Below are 16219 nucleotides of genomic sequence, written 5' to 3'. Positions count from 1 at the left end.
CTGAAACTTCAGACAAGGAAACCTCTCATCACCATGTCCTTTGCTTGTTAAAGATGTATAGACAGTTGCCCAGCATAAACCTGTGGATGATAAAACTTCATGGAAAGCATAATTCTTAACTGGTCTGAGGATTACGAAACAGGTGACAGGGGTTCATGCCTTAGATATTATTGTATGGTGAAGGGATTGATTTCTTCACCACTCAAAAGCAGCAGGGGCTGTGTTGGCACATTATTTCCCCAATTTCTGACCCCCCCCCCCCGCAACACACTGACTCATAAATGAACCACATGGCCTCTGTCTGAAAGACTGAAATGAGATGTTTTGTTGTTCAGTGGGGTGGAAGGCCATAGTTGTGTTCTTTAATTGGCATTGTGATGAAGTTGACATCTTATTTTTTTTTCAGTCATAGGCACCCCATAACTTACTATGCTACCTCTCTCTTTCTGTGAAAGGTTTCTCAATTTCAGAAGAGAACAAAATGTTCTTCCACCAGGGTTTAACTGTGTTTTATTGAATATACTATGTTGGCATAAATCATGGCTTTGTGACCTCATCGACAAGGTTTGTTTAGCATGCTAGGTTAAGAACAGACAAACCACAGTATGGCTTAGTTTGTGAACCTGCTGATTGATATCTGAAGATCTGAGTTCGGGAACAGGATTTTCTTCATATTTTCCTAAAGCTAAAGTTTGTTTCATTAGACAGCCACTTTAATGCATATTACTGCATTATTAGCATATTAGCTGCTTAGCATTGTTAATCATTCTTATATGCGGCAAATTGTCTTTAAATTTACTGTTTTTCTTTTTACTTTTAAAAGGAATCAAAAAACATGGAACAGAAACAAAGAGCCCACAAACCAAAAGTGAAGTATTTGTAAACCGCTCTTATGTCCCTAAAATAAAATTGCTTGACTTTACTAAAGTAAACCAAGCATTGGGACATTTGATGCAATAAATATTCATAACATTGAATCAACAAATAATGTAGCAAGCAAGGGGTCCTTGGGGCTCTCTGAGCTCGTTTCCTTGCAGACTTTTCATTACCAAACTAGATAACATCATCAGTGCTAGTGCTAGTTTAGGTAATTAAATGTCTGCAAGAAAACAAGCACCCACAGAGAGCACCAAGGACCCCTCATGTCAACCCTGAGCTACAAATATTCTCCTTTATTAGTAATATAGCAAGTGTTAGTAAAAACAGTGTGATTGTGAAATGTGACTTGGTTGTGGCAGTGAGAAACTTCAAATGGCATATTTTGCTTAATTGAAATACTACATAATACATTAAGTATTTATATCATACATAAAGTATATACAATACATTAAATATTTATGTAAAGTATATGGGAAAGAATTCCTACTGGGCAACTGAAGTGTTCATAATGGGGATTCTATTATCTTGGAATCTCAAAATTTAAAACTTCTGAAGAATAAGTTAAAGGCAGCAAATCTATGGAGGGTTTCAGCATCTCATGATTTTTAACTCAACTACTTTCCTACAGTTCCTACCATGTTTCTCAGTGACTGGTTTCACTGTCAAACTGTTCTTATTGTTAGAAACAACTTTACCATTCAAACTTCCTGTGCATCTTTTCATCACTACTCATTACCCATTATGTTACATATTGAACTAACACAAGCAGATGTGCTAGTTTGTTAAAACAACAAAGGGTTTCTCACACTTTAATTTATTACAGCACATAGTATTGTTTTAGTATTTATTGAACTGGTGGAACTTCATGAAATCTGATGACATAGTATATTTGTTAATCTAAAAGGTCCCATACAACTCTTATTAAATTCAGAGAAGTAGCAATATACGGGACACTGAATCCGTAGGCTGTAAATATGGAAAATGCATCTGTGAATAGTAATTTATTCTGCATCTATTACTGTATGACTTTTTAATATCTATTAATCTTTAAGAAATTTTTCATAATCTGGTGTTCTGCTGCCATCTTGTGGCAATTGTGTGTTGATTTTTTTTTTAGAGGTATCTGTTAAAAACATTTCCCCCTGAATCACACATAATAACCTTTTCCAGATAAAACCATAGATCCAAGAATGGTCCGAATGATATCCATGACACCATCGCTGGACATGTACAATTTCACTGGATCTCTGTTTCATTTAATGTTACAGTTTAGTTGCACTTTACAGTATACAACTAAAAATAGAAAAAAGGGGCCAGTTTGGCATAATGGTTAATCTGTTGGCCTAGAAACCAGGAGATTGGGAGTTCTAGTCCTACTTTAGGCATGAAAAACTGGCTGGGTGACTTTAAACCATCTCTCTTAGTCCAACTCATCTCACGGGGTTGTTGTTGTAGAGCAGGGGTGTCAAACTCGATCCCATTGCAAGCTGTACCGGGATTTTTGTCTTTGGAGGGCTGAGGTGGGCATGGCCTGGTCATCATGGCTGATTGGGTGGGCATGGGTGGGGTGGGCCGGGGTAAGGGCGTCACAGGCCAATCCCTTGCCGTCTCCAGGATGGCAATGCAGGATAACTCTGGGCCTATCACGGGCTGGATTTGGGCTGCGGGCTGCGTGTTTAATACATCTATTGTAGAGAAAAAAGATGAGGAAGGAATATTGGTATGTTTGCCACCATTAGTTGTACATAGAAAAAAAAAGGCAATACAAAAATCTAAAAAGAAATACTAAAGCAATTAGAATCAAAGATCTGGCATTGTTGAACACATGCAGGAGTGTAGGGTGTGGCTGGTGGGGTCATTTTCCCTTAATTGATCTGCAGTCATATCTGGAAGAACCCTATCATGACTTTGGTGATCATTTTTTCTCTCCTTTCTCTGCCCCCAACATACAAACATATATAGATGTAAGAACTGGAAAAGTCCATTTAATCCAACCCTTCAATCAGGGGTGGGATTCTACCAGTTCACATCTATTCACTAGAACCAGTTGTTACCATTCTAAGCAGTTCGGAGAACTGGTTGTTAGAAGAAATTACTGGCCTAATCCTGTAAAGAAGGCAGGAAGGAAACATTCTGGTGTTGCTTACAGAAACTGCCTCTCCGTTAACCCTTATTACATTTTTGGCAGGACTAGACATCCTGTCTCAAGAACTTCTCTGGAGTTTTTTCCCCCTCCTTTGTTGGTACTTTGCTTGTGTGGAATGACCATTCAAAGTTACAGTGGCACTGAAAAAAGTGACTTATGACCATTTTTTACACTTATGACTGTTGTAGCATCCACACAGTCATGAGAGGCCAGGCGAGGAGATGCATGCCTCGATGTAAGTGATATTGAGTTGGCCACGCCCACCCACTCACATGACCACCAAGCCACATCCACCCGCTCACATGACCACCAAGCCACGCCCACCAACTAAGCCATGCCCACAGAATCGGTTGTTAAAAAATTTGAATCCTACCCTTGCCTTCACGATATGTAATCCAAATAAAGTAGTCTCACCAGACAGCTTTCTAAATTCCCCCGTGAAGTTACATCCAGGGAAGGAGAACATAACATCTTTCTCAGTTACTGGTTCCATTGTCATACTGCTCTTACTGTCAGAAATTTTTTCCAACATTCAAAGACCCTTTCCCCCTCCACTCACGTACATACCACAATACATATTAATGTTGAAAAGTTCTATTCTGAAAAGTAGACAGTATACTATTTTGGAGTGTTCTGAAAAATGACGAAATCATTGGCAAACTTATTTCTGAGGTTGTACCATTTCAGTATCATTTCAAAAAGATCCCATATGCCAAATTAGCTTTCTGTGGGATCAGACGTTCATTGTGTTCAAAATTCCTATAATTAAAGAATGGGTGTAAAGAGATTTCCACCATAGGGTGCCCACTTTCACAATGGCATCTCTTATTCCTGGAGCGGATGCATAGGCATGAATTGAAATAACCTATTTAAGCATTACTGTGGAGGTTTAACTAGTATTTCTCAATATCAGCAACTATAATCTGGTTAGGAAATCCTGGGAAATGAAGTCCACACACCTGAAAGTTGCAGGGTTTCTCGAACCTCTAGTGTGGAATCTAGCTCTTTTGCCCAAATTATTGTAAGGCTTGAAAATTCACATATTAACAATGATTCAGATCTTTCTTCCCTGAATTTTTGTTTCCTTGTTAAATAAAGAGACTCCACAGCCTATAACAGCATGGACATGGTTTCACCGAGACCTTGAAAATCACGAATTTGGTCCAGTTAAAAATAAGCATTAGATAAATGGGTTCTAGGGAGAAATTCATTGTAAGGAATGGAAATAATTTATAAAATATTTTCCCAACTACCAGATTCATGCCACTTATTGGAGGATTTGACTGCCTCCAACTGAGAATACTTATATATTGTCTTTGCTAGTACATTTCACTCCTTTACTAGCAATCTGAAGACAATCTATGAACTTATTAAAATTTGTTGGTCTCAAAAAGCAAAACATGTTTTGGAGTCATAAAAAGAAAAAAACCTCCTTGGTTTTTTTTTAATCTTCCTATAAAAGGGACATAAAAATGTTTTTTCCCTCACTATCTACACATTTCCCTCACCTTCTGTGCATTTGTTCAGCCCTTTATATGGAAATCCTATGACAAGGAACCTGTTAAGCCATCAACCTACCTTCCCCCAATTAGTTAAGATTAAGGGAGATGGGATAACTTAATATTTCTGCCGCTATGTTCCTAAAGTCAGCAGAGAAAATCGGCTGTGGAGAAATAGCTGTGTTTAACACAGCCTCAAAAAATATGCAGAAAATGGTAGAAAGGACATATTGCTAGGCTGAAACAGATTGAAATAGAACTTGCAGGATGGCAGGCGGTCTAGGTTCCAGTTCTAGATGCAATATCTGAAACTAACCCTGAAATGTTGGACTCTTCTGATACCCGTGTGCACCATATCAGCCAAAAGCTCTTCTACTCAAAGAGCTACTCCTTCCCCATATCCATTGAGGGGAGGAAATCTGAGAGAGAGGGAGGGAGGGAGGGAGGGAGGGGAGACAAGAAACTGACTGTCTACTCCCACCAGACACACAGGAAGAAGTTTTGAAGTGTTCAGAACAAGGCAGGCAGCCCAGGTCACAACAGTCAGTAAGTCTGGGGCGTCAATATAAAAAGCCGGTCCTCCTCCTTACGGATCCACTTCATCAGCTTGTTGACACCACTGATAGCTGCTGCTTTGGTCCCCATGGGGCTGAAGCATACGTAGAGTTCAAAAGCACTGGTCACCTGGAAAAAGTTTCAACTTCTATTATGATATGCAACCAGAGCAAAACAACTCCTCTCATGTTACTTGTCTATGGAGATTCTCAGTCATCTGGCTCATGGTTGTCCCAAAAGTGCTTTCTCAAGAGGCAACTGGGCTTTCTGGTTTTCCTTTGAAGATGTTTTACCTCTCATCCAAGAAGCATCCTCAGATCTTCCATTTCCTACCATCCAGTCAGAACTGAGGAAGCTTCTTGGATCAGAAGTGAAACGTCTTCAAAGAAAAACTAGAAAGCCCAGTTGCCTCTTAAAAGAACATCTTTGGGAGTCTCATGTTACTGCTGACATGCAAAGCAAATTGCCCCTATTGTTTTCATTGCATACAGATAACTGTTGCCATGTTTCATTGGGCCATTTGCTCTAAGTGAAGAAGTGTGCAAGGTTTCAGTTATACTAATACCCTAATACTCCCAGGTAATAAAGTTATTTGAGACTAAATCCTGCTTTTACTACAATTTTTCTAGAAGCCGCGGTAATGAAATAGATTCTTACCCAGGCCAGGAGATTTTCATTGGATCCAGTATAATAGATGTTATTGAGAGGACGGGCAGAATTGTGAGCTCGGCTATGCAAGTACTGATACAATTCCAGGAGCCTTTCCTTTTCTTCCTCAGTGATGTAAGGAGCTTCGATCTCTGGGCTGGAAAAAACACACTTTCATTGAATAATGCTTTTTGTCATAAAGGTAAATCAAACAACTAGGGTTTTTTTTTGCCTAAGAGAAAATTTCTTACTTCAGCAGTTTACAGCCAGTGATTTTACTAAATAATTTTTTGTTGTTCCCTACTCCCAATTTCAGGATGAGCTACCATTATTAGAGCTTAAATTTTATTAATATCAGATATTGTTGAGAATTGCGTTCAGGACCTTGTTTAGACTTAACAATTCTAGGGTCACAAATGACAAATCAGGTAGAGAACCTGTCTAAAAGACAGTATGATTATATTTATATGCTATAATGACAAATTCTTGACATTCTATTATTTACACACTTTAAGAGTACTTGTACTGGAAATAAGGAAAAGAAAACATTAGTCTTTCAATATTAGTTATAATTTAGGATATCAGCAGCATTAAAATTATTTGATTGGCAAGGAAAAATAAATAAAAAAGAACACATTCTAACTTGTATCAAGGTATTTGTTGTATAATAAAGATTTTGAACTTTTGTGCATTTTTTGTGTACCCAAATTGTTGTTTTGATGTCGTAAAAGGAAATTAAATTTTCTCTGATCTTGCCTGGTTCTTTCTCAAGGTCTTATTTACTTCTTGTGTAGGCCTCAGCACAACGAAGGCAAAATATACTCTGTGACTCAACAAACCTGGAGACTACTTTTCATAAACTGGGTATAGATATTTGTATACAGAAGGTGGAAATAGAGTGTACTCTTTTCTGTCTGTAACACTCACTTTTTTTTTGTTTCATCCCAGAAGAGACTGCTAGACCGGAAGGACAGATTTGATCATTATCTCCCATGTCAGTTCGGGAACAGGATTCTACAAGCAATATTTTCAAAGTGCATCTACAGTACTTACCTATCTCCTCACAATTAATTTATAGGTGTAATTTATATTGGACTCTTGAGGATATAAAATGTCTCCTGAAAGTGTGATTAGACTATTCAATTAGACAACAAACTCTATGGGAAATCATAGGTTCTTGGGTACTGTTTTTCCATAGGATTATGCAATTAACCACATTGTCTTTCTCATTTGTAGCAGCACCCGACTATCCATGTTAACTTTTCATTGCTGTTCACTAAAATAACTATACAGTGGGTTTTGAAATCTGGCTAGTGTTAAACACAACAAATTATTAGCAAGATAGTTCAAATATCTATAACTCAAAAGATGGAATTGATTTTTGTTTCCTGGAGAAATATTGTGCATATCAATTTGTACTTTAATCTGTGTTATTAATTCAGTAGGAGCTAGATATCCCAAGGCTAAATATGGATGCCATTCTCCTGAAATAGACTATAGAACACAGACTAAATTGAACCCATCAACGCAGATTAAATCAATCCCATCTATCCTTGCAGAGTACTAGAGAGAAGCTGGAAGGTGGGTGGTGCCCAGAATGGACTCTCACCTGGTAAAAAGTCCTGAACTCTTAGATTTGTAGATGAAATGTCGAAGGTCTGGAATTCCCACCTGGGAGACACTGTAGAAAGGAGTCCGCACTGCTTCCAAGAGAGCACGATGAACACCACGCTTCTTTAGGTGTTCTTGGAATTTTTGCTTGCAGTGAGATACAGTAAAGAAGTCCTCACGATCAGTAGAAATCAGGACAAGGCACAGGTCAACGTTTGGTTCCAAATAAGAAATGTGAGCGTGGAAGAAACCATTGGAATTGAACTTGGGAAGGCATATTGGAGTCCAACCTTCTCCTTCTCTAAATGAGGAGGATGAGCTAATGAGATTAAAGAGTAAGTGGAGATCAATTGGATGAAGGAATTGGTCCCTTTTCCTCACAAGTGATACCAATTGGTTTTTTGACAATAAGATGGCAAATACCAGGCTTTTCGCTTTGGCTTGTTGAAGGCAAGCACTCACCACATCCCTGACTCCAGCAGCCATAGGCAGGCAACGTGCCGCCCCCATGAGAAAACTGGGGTCTCTAGCCATCAGGTCTACCAAGTTGTCAGTTATACGCTCAGAGCCTGCTAACAGTCTCCTTAGATCATAGTTCTGCTTCTGTTGGAATATCCGGTTAAGCTGAGTCAATGTCAAGAGACTGACTATCTGGTAATAGATATAAAGGAGTTCTTGAGCAATTTCTTGCTCTGACTGACGAGTCTGAGCCACTGCAACAAGCACCAGGGGACTCTTGCGCAGAAAGACCACCTTGTAACCATCTGGCAAAGAGTCAAAATGGAGAGGGAGAGAATGAGAGAAAGTGCGTCAATATTTCGAGCTATAGTGGTAACCCTAAGGTCTCTTTTGAAAAATAGCTACTTCAGTGTGGGTTACTCTTGGGAACTGCCATTTCCTGATAACGATTGGTCTTTGTGTGCTAGATATGTTTTAGAGATGCAATCTAAAATGGTACAAACTATAGGTTTATTAGTTCTATGAGAAGTAATGGGAATTAATTAACATTATTCTTAGGTTTTGAAAGTTGTTACTTAAGAAGTTTTGACAAATTCTCTTCCACCTATAGGTTGGACACTAGCATCCAGCCATGTTCTTCTGTCCGAACATGGATTTTGCTCAGTTTTATTATAAGTTGACTTTGGATCTGCTCTTTACAGAAACATTCTATTTCGTTAATCTAGGCCTTACCTGATGCCAAACTAAAGATGAAATAGCATATTATCAACTTATTAAACTTGTTAAGTTCAACCGAATTCCCCTGCCCATCTTAAATTATTTATTAATTTTAATGTATTTATTGTCTTATTGTTTTAATCTTTTATAATATTGTTTTATTAGATTGTAAGCCGCCTAGAGTCGGATGATAGTGTGATAGGATGTGAGTACATTTAATAAATAGATAACTTACAGAACCCTTTTTGATAGTTTTGTGTAAAAGTCATCACTATGTCATACTGATACCTCTGCAGAAGACTGACTCTCATTTCTTCTGTCTTTCTCTCATACCATATTCTACTTTCCAACAGGCCTACTACATTGGGAAGAAGTGAATGAGTACCTGCATGAATTGATCTGATGGCATTCTTCTCTGCTTCTACAAAGGAGACCAAAGCCATCATTACTCCCATGGTAGTAGACAAAGCCTCTTCACACCCATATCGTGAGTATATGGGCTTGCCTGCCTCACTTAGAACAAAGATATGTTTCTGATGCATGCGCCAGGCCTCCATGGTTATATCTTCTTCTTCTTTCCCTGATAGGACTGAATCTCGACGTGAACCTTGTGGTGAGAGTTCCAAATTGTCTTCACTGTTCTGCCTTATCTCTTCTTCTAGGTCCAGGGCTATACCAGTAAGTTGTGTGCTTAGTTCACTGAAATCCTTACTGATCTCTTCTATCTTCAGCTCATCACTTTGAGACTCTTCCCTCTCATCTGGGCTCTTGGGTGCTGATTCTGTATTGTCTGTACCGGTTAGGTCCTCATACGACCTAGTGTGAACAAATATGGCTCCCTCTTGGCCTGCCCCTGATAAACAATATCAGAATAAGTGGTCAGTTTTTCAGAACAGAACTAGGTAACAGTTTAAGCTGTGACAAAGGCATCAGAACAGAATGACTTGCAAATCTCCTCAATGCATCGCCCTATGTAAGATGGTAAATACATCATGATTTTTCTTTAAACTTGTGCTAAAATTTCTGTTTCTGTGCTTTGTGTTAACTAAGGAACAAGGGGTTACATTTAAATATTAAAGGTTAGAAGATTGCATTTATTTTAATGAATATTCCATACCACCCTTACCATAATGGATGTTCTTCCTTTGAAAATAATGTAAAACTGGCAGATCTTTTAATTTTAATATTTGAATGTGATAACTAATACCCGAGCTCAAAAGCTTTTAATTCTTAGCCAGGAATTGAAATTCATTACCTCTCTTCCTTAAGTAGGGCATGCATATTCCTTAGGTACATTTAATATATTAGTCAAAGAAGGCTGGATGTATTAAGTATTTCAAAGCAGTCAAAGAAAAATTGAGCATTAAATTCCCAATAATAATCTGAAATCAAGTTAAGAATCTCAGAGTATAGGGTCCTAGCTTTATAGGAATATGACCCATTTAAGCAGAAACAGTGGTTTTCATTCTATGAAAATATATGATTTGGGATTAATTACTCTCAGAATCTGAAATCAGGATTATCTGCTCATGTATTATTCCAGATGATTTTCCTCCCCAGTGCCATGAAGATATGTTTGTTTTGTAGTTTTTCCCCCAGTCTTTTCTTGCTACATGCTTAGATGTGTTACTATTATTCTTCCTAATAAAACCCAGGAAAATGTCCACACTTTTTCATATCAGCCCGAGACTAGGATTTTGAGTAGCAATTTAGTTGGATTTTTAGAGTTGATGTAATCATACGTTTATAACTTTGCCATCTGCACTGGCTGTCCATCTATTTCTGGACCCAATACAAAATGTTCACACATTAACATATAAAACTTAAACAGCTTGCGATCAGGCTGTCTGAAACAGCTTCTCCAGTAAGGCAGGGCAGGTAGCAAAGACTTTTTCTCTGATTTGCACAAAATACCATCTTCTGAGAAATTGACCTTATATCTATATTATGATAATTTTGACCCAGGTAAAGCTATTACTTTCCGAGGCATATGAAATATTGTTTTTGCATTTTTAATATTAGTGTTTTGTTGCCATTTTAGTGTGACTGTGTACTACATTTAATATTTCTACACATTGTATTGGTTATGGTGCTCTCTGTGCAGGGTTTTATTTTGGAATGGTTTTCATGTGGAAAATAGATCACTTGACTGGATTTTATAGGCAATAATGATTGCTGCTTTCTGGCTGCTCTCCTGTTTTTCTTAATAAACTACCACTATATAGAAGTCCTTCTCACCAAAAAAGATATTCATTAAAAACAGAAAAAGAAGGTCTTACTATCATCTAAAATAGAACTGATTATAATGCATACCCCTACTCTCTGAATATATCACATATATTTGAAAAAAGAGTGAATGGATTAACAGGAGAGGAAAGATTAAGAAAGATGTTAAATGGAGTTGATGAGGTTCCCAGAAAGGAAGATTAAAAAAAAAATCAAAGAAAATGTATGAAGCAGTGAATTGGCATATTAGAAATAATAGTCTGTGACAATACCAAGGTAAGCTGAAGTATAATGCATGGTTTTAGTGTCAACTAGATTTACTTACATTACCTTTTCTTTATCTCATTCCTTAATTTCTTTGGGTTATTATTTCTTAACCCGTTTCTGAGTTTGACATAGGTCTATTTATCCCCTACCCCCAAAATAATAACGTGATTGTATATGTGTGTTGTGTGTAATAATAACATTATTCCACACAAAATGCACAATATATGTCTACTGTAACTCACCTGGTTCTGTTCCCTGGGTCAGTCCTGGGGTTGGACTCTCTGACCTCTCGGACTGCTGTCCATCAGACGGTGCTAAGGATCCATTGGGCACATCTTTCTTCTTATAAACATCTGCAGCCATTATTAGAAACCAGTGGAGACCTGCAAGCAAACAAACCAAACCTACTAACTTTTATTGTCCTGATTTATATATTTATTTATATGCCTGCCTATCTCATATAATTCTGGGCAGCTCATAATAGTCCCTAAAATTTAGAACTTTCCAGCTTGAATTAATAAGCAAGTGCATTTGAGTTTCATTCTAGCATACTAACTATATAAGGACACTGCCAGGATAGAAACACTTTAGTATAATTCATCCTTTCAGGATAAGGAATATAAAAGAGATCTATGAAACAGTCTGGTTACAGAGAACATTTTTCCATGTTAACTGATCTGTCAATCCAGTTGCTTGGTTTCATATGAGGCATTGAACTAAATGTAAGGTCTATAAATTAAATGTAGGAGCTATATTTGCATAATGCTCCATGCTACAAAGTTGCTGTTTGAATTTACATTTCAATAGGCTATATCAATAGGCAAGTTTAAGACTTGTGGACTACTGGGAGTTGAAGTCCACAAGTCTTAAAGCTGTCAAGTTTGAAGACCCCCCGGGCTATATGAATATAACCAACACTTCTTTAATGTCTTCCTTAATGTCTTCTGCTCAAAGTGTGAGAGGGCTGACATAATATCCAGGAACAAACTGAGCAGCCCAAAGGTTTTCAGATGAAATGTCCTTCCTTTTTCCTCCCTGACCATTAGAAAGTAATGATGAAAAGTCCCTTAGCAACATCTTATAAACTTAAAATTAAGCAAGACAAGTCTTTGAATCCAACACATTTTCAAAAACCTGAGTGACTAATTCTGGTCAGACAGTCAACATGATTGGTTGAGATGATCAGATGTATTGTAAGATATTGATCTAAACAATATGGTTGCACATATGTCAACAAAACTTTGGAAGAAATGCGTTGGATTTAGAGGAAACACAGACCTTTCTGCCATTTCCTGAAAGATATGGAAATTGCTTCAGCCCTTGATCATCTTAATTGGTCTACAAACCTTCTCTAGCTTCACTATATATTTTTTGAGGTGCAGCAACTGGAGTTACAATTTTCCACCAATGGTCATATATATTATGTTATAATGTAATCATTACAATATTGACACTTCTACTTTCAATGCCATTTCTTATTATCCCTAACTTAATGTTGGCATTTTTTTACAGCAGATCCATAATGCACTGACATCTTTGTAGAACCGTTCACCGTAACTGCAAGAAAATTAATTAAAGCAGTCATATCTTTTTAGGGACTAGCATAGTATTCTGAAAAAAATGTGCCAGCTTTAACAGAGAGTGCTATATTTGTTCTGGGTCTAACACACTTCTGAAACATTTTTGAATCCCAATGTGGGAACATTAAGCAATCTGATTCTCTTGACATATTTTAGATTTTTATCCATATTAGCTCTAGCCAGAATGGCCTATAGAAGAGAGTTACACTATCGTAGTAAAAACATTTGTGAACCACAGATAACATCTCTCATATGTAGCACATGACTAATTTGGCAGACTTCCTTCTCAATTGCAAGCATCTTTTTCCTAATATTGTGCTTTACTTAACCGATTAGAACATAGTTACAGCCATTATTGTTGAAAAGCTTGGATACTTTTGAAGATTAGTATTTGCTTAGAACAGTTTTCCAGGAAAATGTAATCCTTTTTATAATACCTCAATGGGATTTTTTTTCCTTTTCTCTTTTTTCATGTCCAGCTACTTCTTTTCCTGACCTCATCTTTTTTAATCCAGTTTTGTTCCCCCAATTTTTTCTTTCCAATTACCTCTTTCCTTCACACCTTCTCCATACTGTTAGTTTTTTCTTTGTTGCTATATCTGGGAAAGATATATATATATATATATATATATATATATATATATATATATATATATATATATATATATATATATATATATATAGTAATCTGTGTGTTTTCTATGGCTGAGAAACAGTAGTTGAAATGCGCTACAGTGACAATACATCCTTTATTATAAATAGGACAGTCTTTTATTTCAGAAAGTTGTTTTTCAGATCTTTTATTTTCTCTGCATGGTTTGTATAGTTTATTTTTTATTTTAATGATGACTTTGTCATCATTTTCATAATGATTGTTTTTAGCAATAATGTTGCTATTGCTATTCATTGTTGTATGCCACCTAGAGTCGCTTTTTGTGAGATGGCAATTGTTTAAATGTGAGATGTAAATAAAATTTAAATGTTTATGAACTTCTTTCAGATTTGTCCTCTTTTCAGGTTTGTCCTTTATCTGTCTCAAGAAAACATGATGATGATAATATATGCAGATGGGGAAATCAACTGGAAATTAATCTCATTTGGTAAATGAGATACCAATTTTCTGGCAATTCTTTCTAACTAGTACCGCAGGTATTAATACAACTAATTTTAATACACCATTTTTGTACACCAAACACACAAACGGACACAGACAAAGATAGAAAGACAAAAATCTGTAAACTCATATATGAGGATATCAGTTGAACATATTTATCAAGTGGAGGGTCTCTGGGATTGGTTTCAATTCTAGCTGGCAATCCTAAATTGGTAGGGAAGCTGAGCACTGCACAAATTTTTATCCTGTGTTTATAATTTATTTCCTTTCATTTCAGAAGAGCCATTTTAATTCCAGGGTTGTCTTCTTCCTGGGTAGTGTTATAGTTCTTGTTTATCTCTAGCCCTCTGTAATTCAATGAAGTGCGATTAGTAAAGTTCCTTTTTCATTTTCTCCATGCTAACTGATGCCTTATCTAGAAATTATTAAGTGTTTATTGGTGCAGGAGCTAGTCTGGACTTCATTCCTACACTCATGATTCAGATTTTTGCTTCCCTCTTGACTTCTAGTGTGTATATTTGCTTTTGAGGGTTCACAGTTAACCCATTTATATTCTTGATGTCAGGGCATCTTTATAGAACTGGCATATGAGGTAAATAGATCCTACAGAGTTCTTTATAGGAAATTAGTTCCATGGACTGGTAAAAACTGTTGTATGAAGAACATAAATAAAATTCATTTATAAGACTAAATCTGGAGCTCTATTTAAACTGGTGCTGAATTTCTTCTGAAGTGTCATTTGAGTTCACAAGCGAGAAAGAATTACAGCAACCATATCAGAGCAGCAAAAAACTGGTCAAGCACTAAATGGTACCAAGGCAATATAGACAATTCTAACTTTGCTACCATGTAGTACTTGTTTAGATTTTGCAACCCAGATAGAATCGCTTAAAAAAATTCCCAGAATGACATAATTTTTTCCCCAGTTCGAGTCCCAAATTAGACTCTGATACCAACAATGGCAAATCAAGCCATTCTCAGTTCTGTATCTGAAAGCATTTCATAACTTTCTGCTAAATATGAACAGGCATCTATGTATCCCTAAGAATATGAATTGGTGCAAATTCTTCTTTCACCCTTAGTTTGCACTCTATACCAAAGCTGGTTACTGGGGAGGGGGGGCAATTAAAATTTACTCTATAAATATTTCAAAATGACCTTGTTATTTGTCTGGAAATGAAAAGGATCCTGAAAACCAGTCAGTTGCTGGTAATTTAGATTATTTGAAGACAGACAATTAAATTGCAGATTTCTCTTCATGAATTATTTGTGTTTTTGTACAATCTCTCCCTCCTAAATGATACTGTGAGTTCAAATTAATACATGGTTTGGGCATGTGTATTGATGCTAACTCACTTCATTTTTCTTCCACCATGTGTTATCATAGAGAAAAATCTGTTGGATCACATCAATAACAACTTAAACTTCGGTTTAATTTTCAGACTCTGGTAAATGGTTCTAATCTCATAAGGATTTGCATGAAATTTAGTTAAGCTGCATTTCATTGTCATCTGCCACAACAGCTAAGTTTCAGTTGCTAGTACAGCGCTGAGAATATTTGCAAAACTCTAGACAACAGGCCTAAACTCTGTATATTTCTTCCTGCTTACACTTTCAGTTCAGGAATATAAAGGGTACTTACAATTTTGACAGGAACAAGCTGTAGATAGAGAAAACGTCAGTGAAAGTCTGCTTCTCCGTTTGTGGATGAAATCTGAGCAGGACGGGAAGGACGTAAAGCTCCCGGGGAAGTGGAGGAGGAGTTCAGTCAGCAGAGATCATCTCAGGAAATTCTTCCATTGGAGTCTAGAGCATCCCGTTCAATCTCGCCAGCTGATTCTATCTTCTCCAGCTACAGCCAGGAAAGTACTGTGCACTACCTACTTCTCCTTTTTCAAAGGTCGCTTTCTCAATGCCACAGATCCCAGTGCATCTTGGGGATTGTAGTCCACAATTCTGTAGTTTGCTGTTTTGACGGAGGAAAAGTGAGATTCGCTTCTAATGGAGAAGTAAAAACGATGCACATCTGCCAACATTTGAAACATAGGATAGATTTAGACTATTCAGAATTTCTTGATCTCTTTAGTAATGCTGAAAATATAATAAAATTGATATGGTATTAAACATGCGATAAATGCATAATTTCTAAACATAAAGAACACCGAGAGGTCAGTGTTCTCATGTTATAGACAAAGGTACAAATCTTATATCACTTTTTATTTTGCTGTCTTGAGCATCACACGTACATTTTCTTAAAAATATTTTTTTTCTGGGGTTGCTTTCCAAAGAAGAGATTCTTTGGATACTAAAGAAGAATTATTACAAAACCTTGCACCTGTTAAAGAAATATAATTGTGATCTTCTGTGCAGTTTTAAAAGGGAACACAAGATAAGGCATCATCTTTTATTACAGTTAAGCAGCTGAATTTAAAATACCAAAACACTATTTTTGTTTCATTCTATATTCTACTACTTGGTCTGGTATATGGCAAAGGATATTTCATTATTTCTATATTTT

At 36.7% G+C, this 16219-nt stretch overlaps 1 protein-coding gene across 1 annotated transcript; it reads right to left on the bottom strand.

Moving 5' to 3' along the window:
- Nucleotides 1-1973: 1973 nt before the first annotated feature.
- On the bottom strand, nucleotides 1974-15792 carry MON1A (MON1 vesicular trafficking associated A). Its single transcript, XM_026725708.2, has 6 exons — nucleotides 15344-15792; nucleotides 11250-11390; nucleotides 8900-9367; nucleotides 7337-8102; nucleotides 5737-5884; nucleotides 1974-5208 (listed from the first exon to the last, which is right to left on the bottom strand). The coding sequence occupies exons 2-6, from the start codon at nucleotides 11368-11370 to the stop codon at nucleotides 5068-5070; spliced, it is 1644 nt and encodes a 547-aa protein (XP_026581493.2). The 5' UTR covers nucleotides 11371-11390; nucleotides 15344-15792; the 3' UTR covers nucleotides 1974-5067.
- Nucleotides 15793-16219: the final 427 nt, after the last annotated feature.

Source organism: Pseudonaja textilis, chromosome 2, assembly GCF_049901715.1.
Source record: "Pseudonaja textilis isolate UNSWEBS1 chromosome 2, rPseTex1.2, whole genome shotgun sequence".
NCBI lineage: Eukaryota > Metazoa > Chordata > Lepidosauria > Squamata > Elapidae > Pseudonaja > Pseudonaja textilis.
This window is presented reverse-complemented; position numbering and strand designations above follow the sequence as displayed.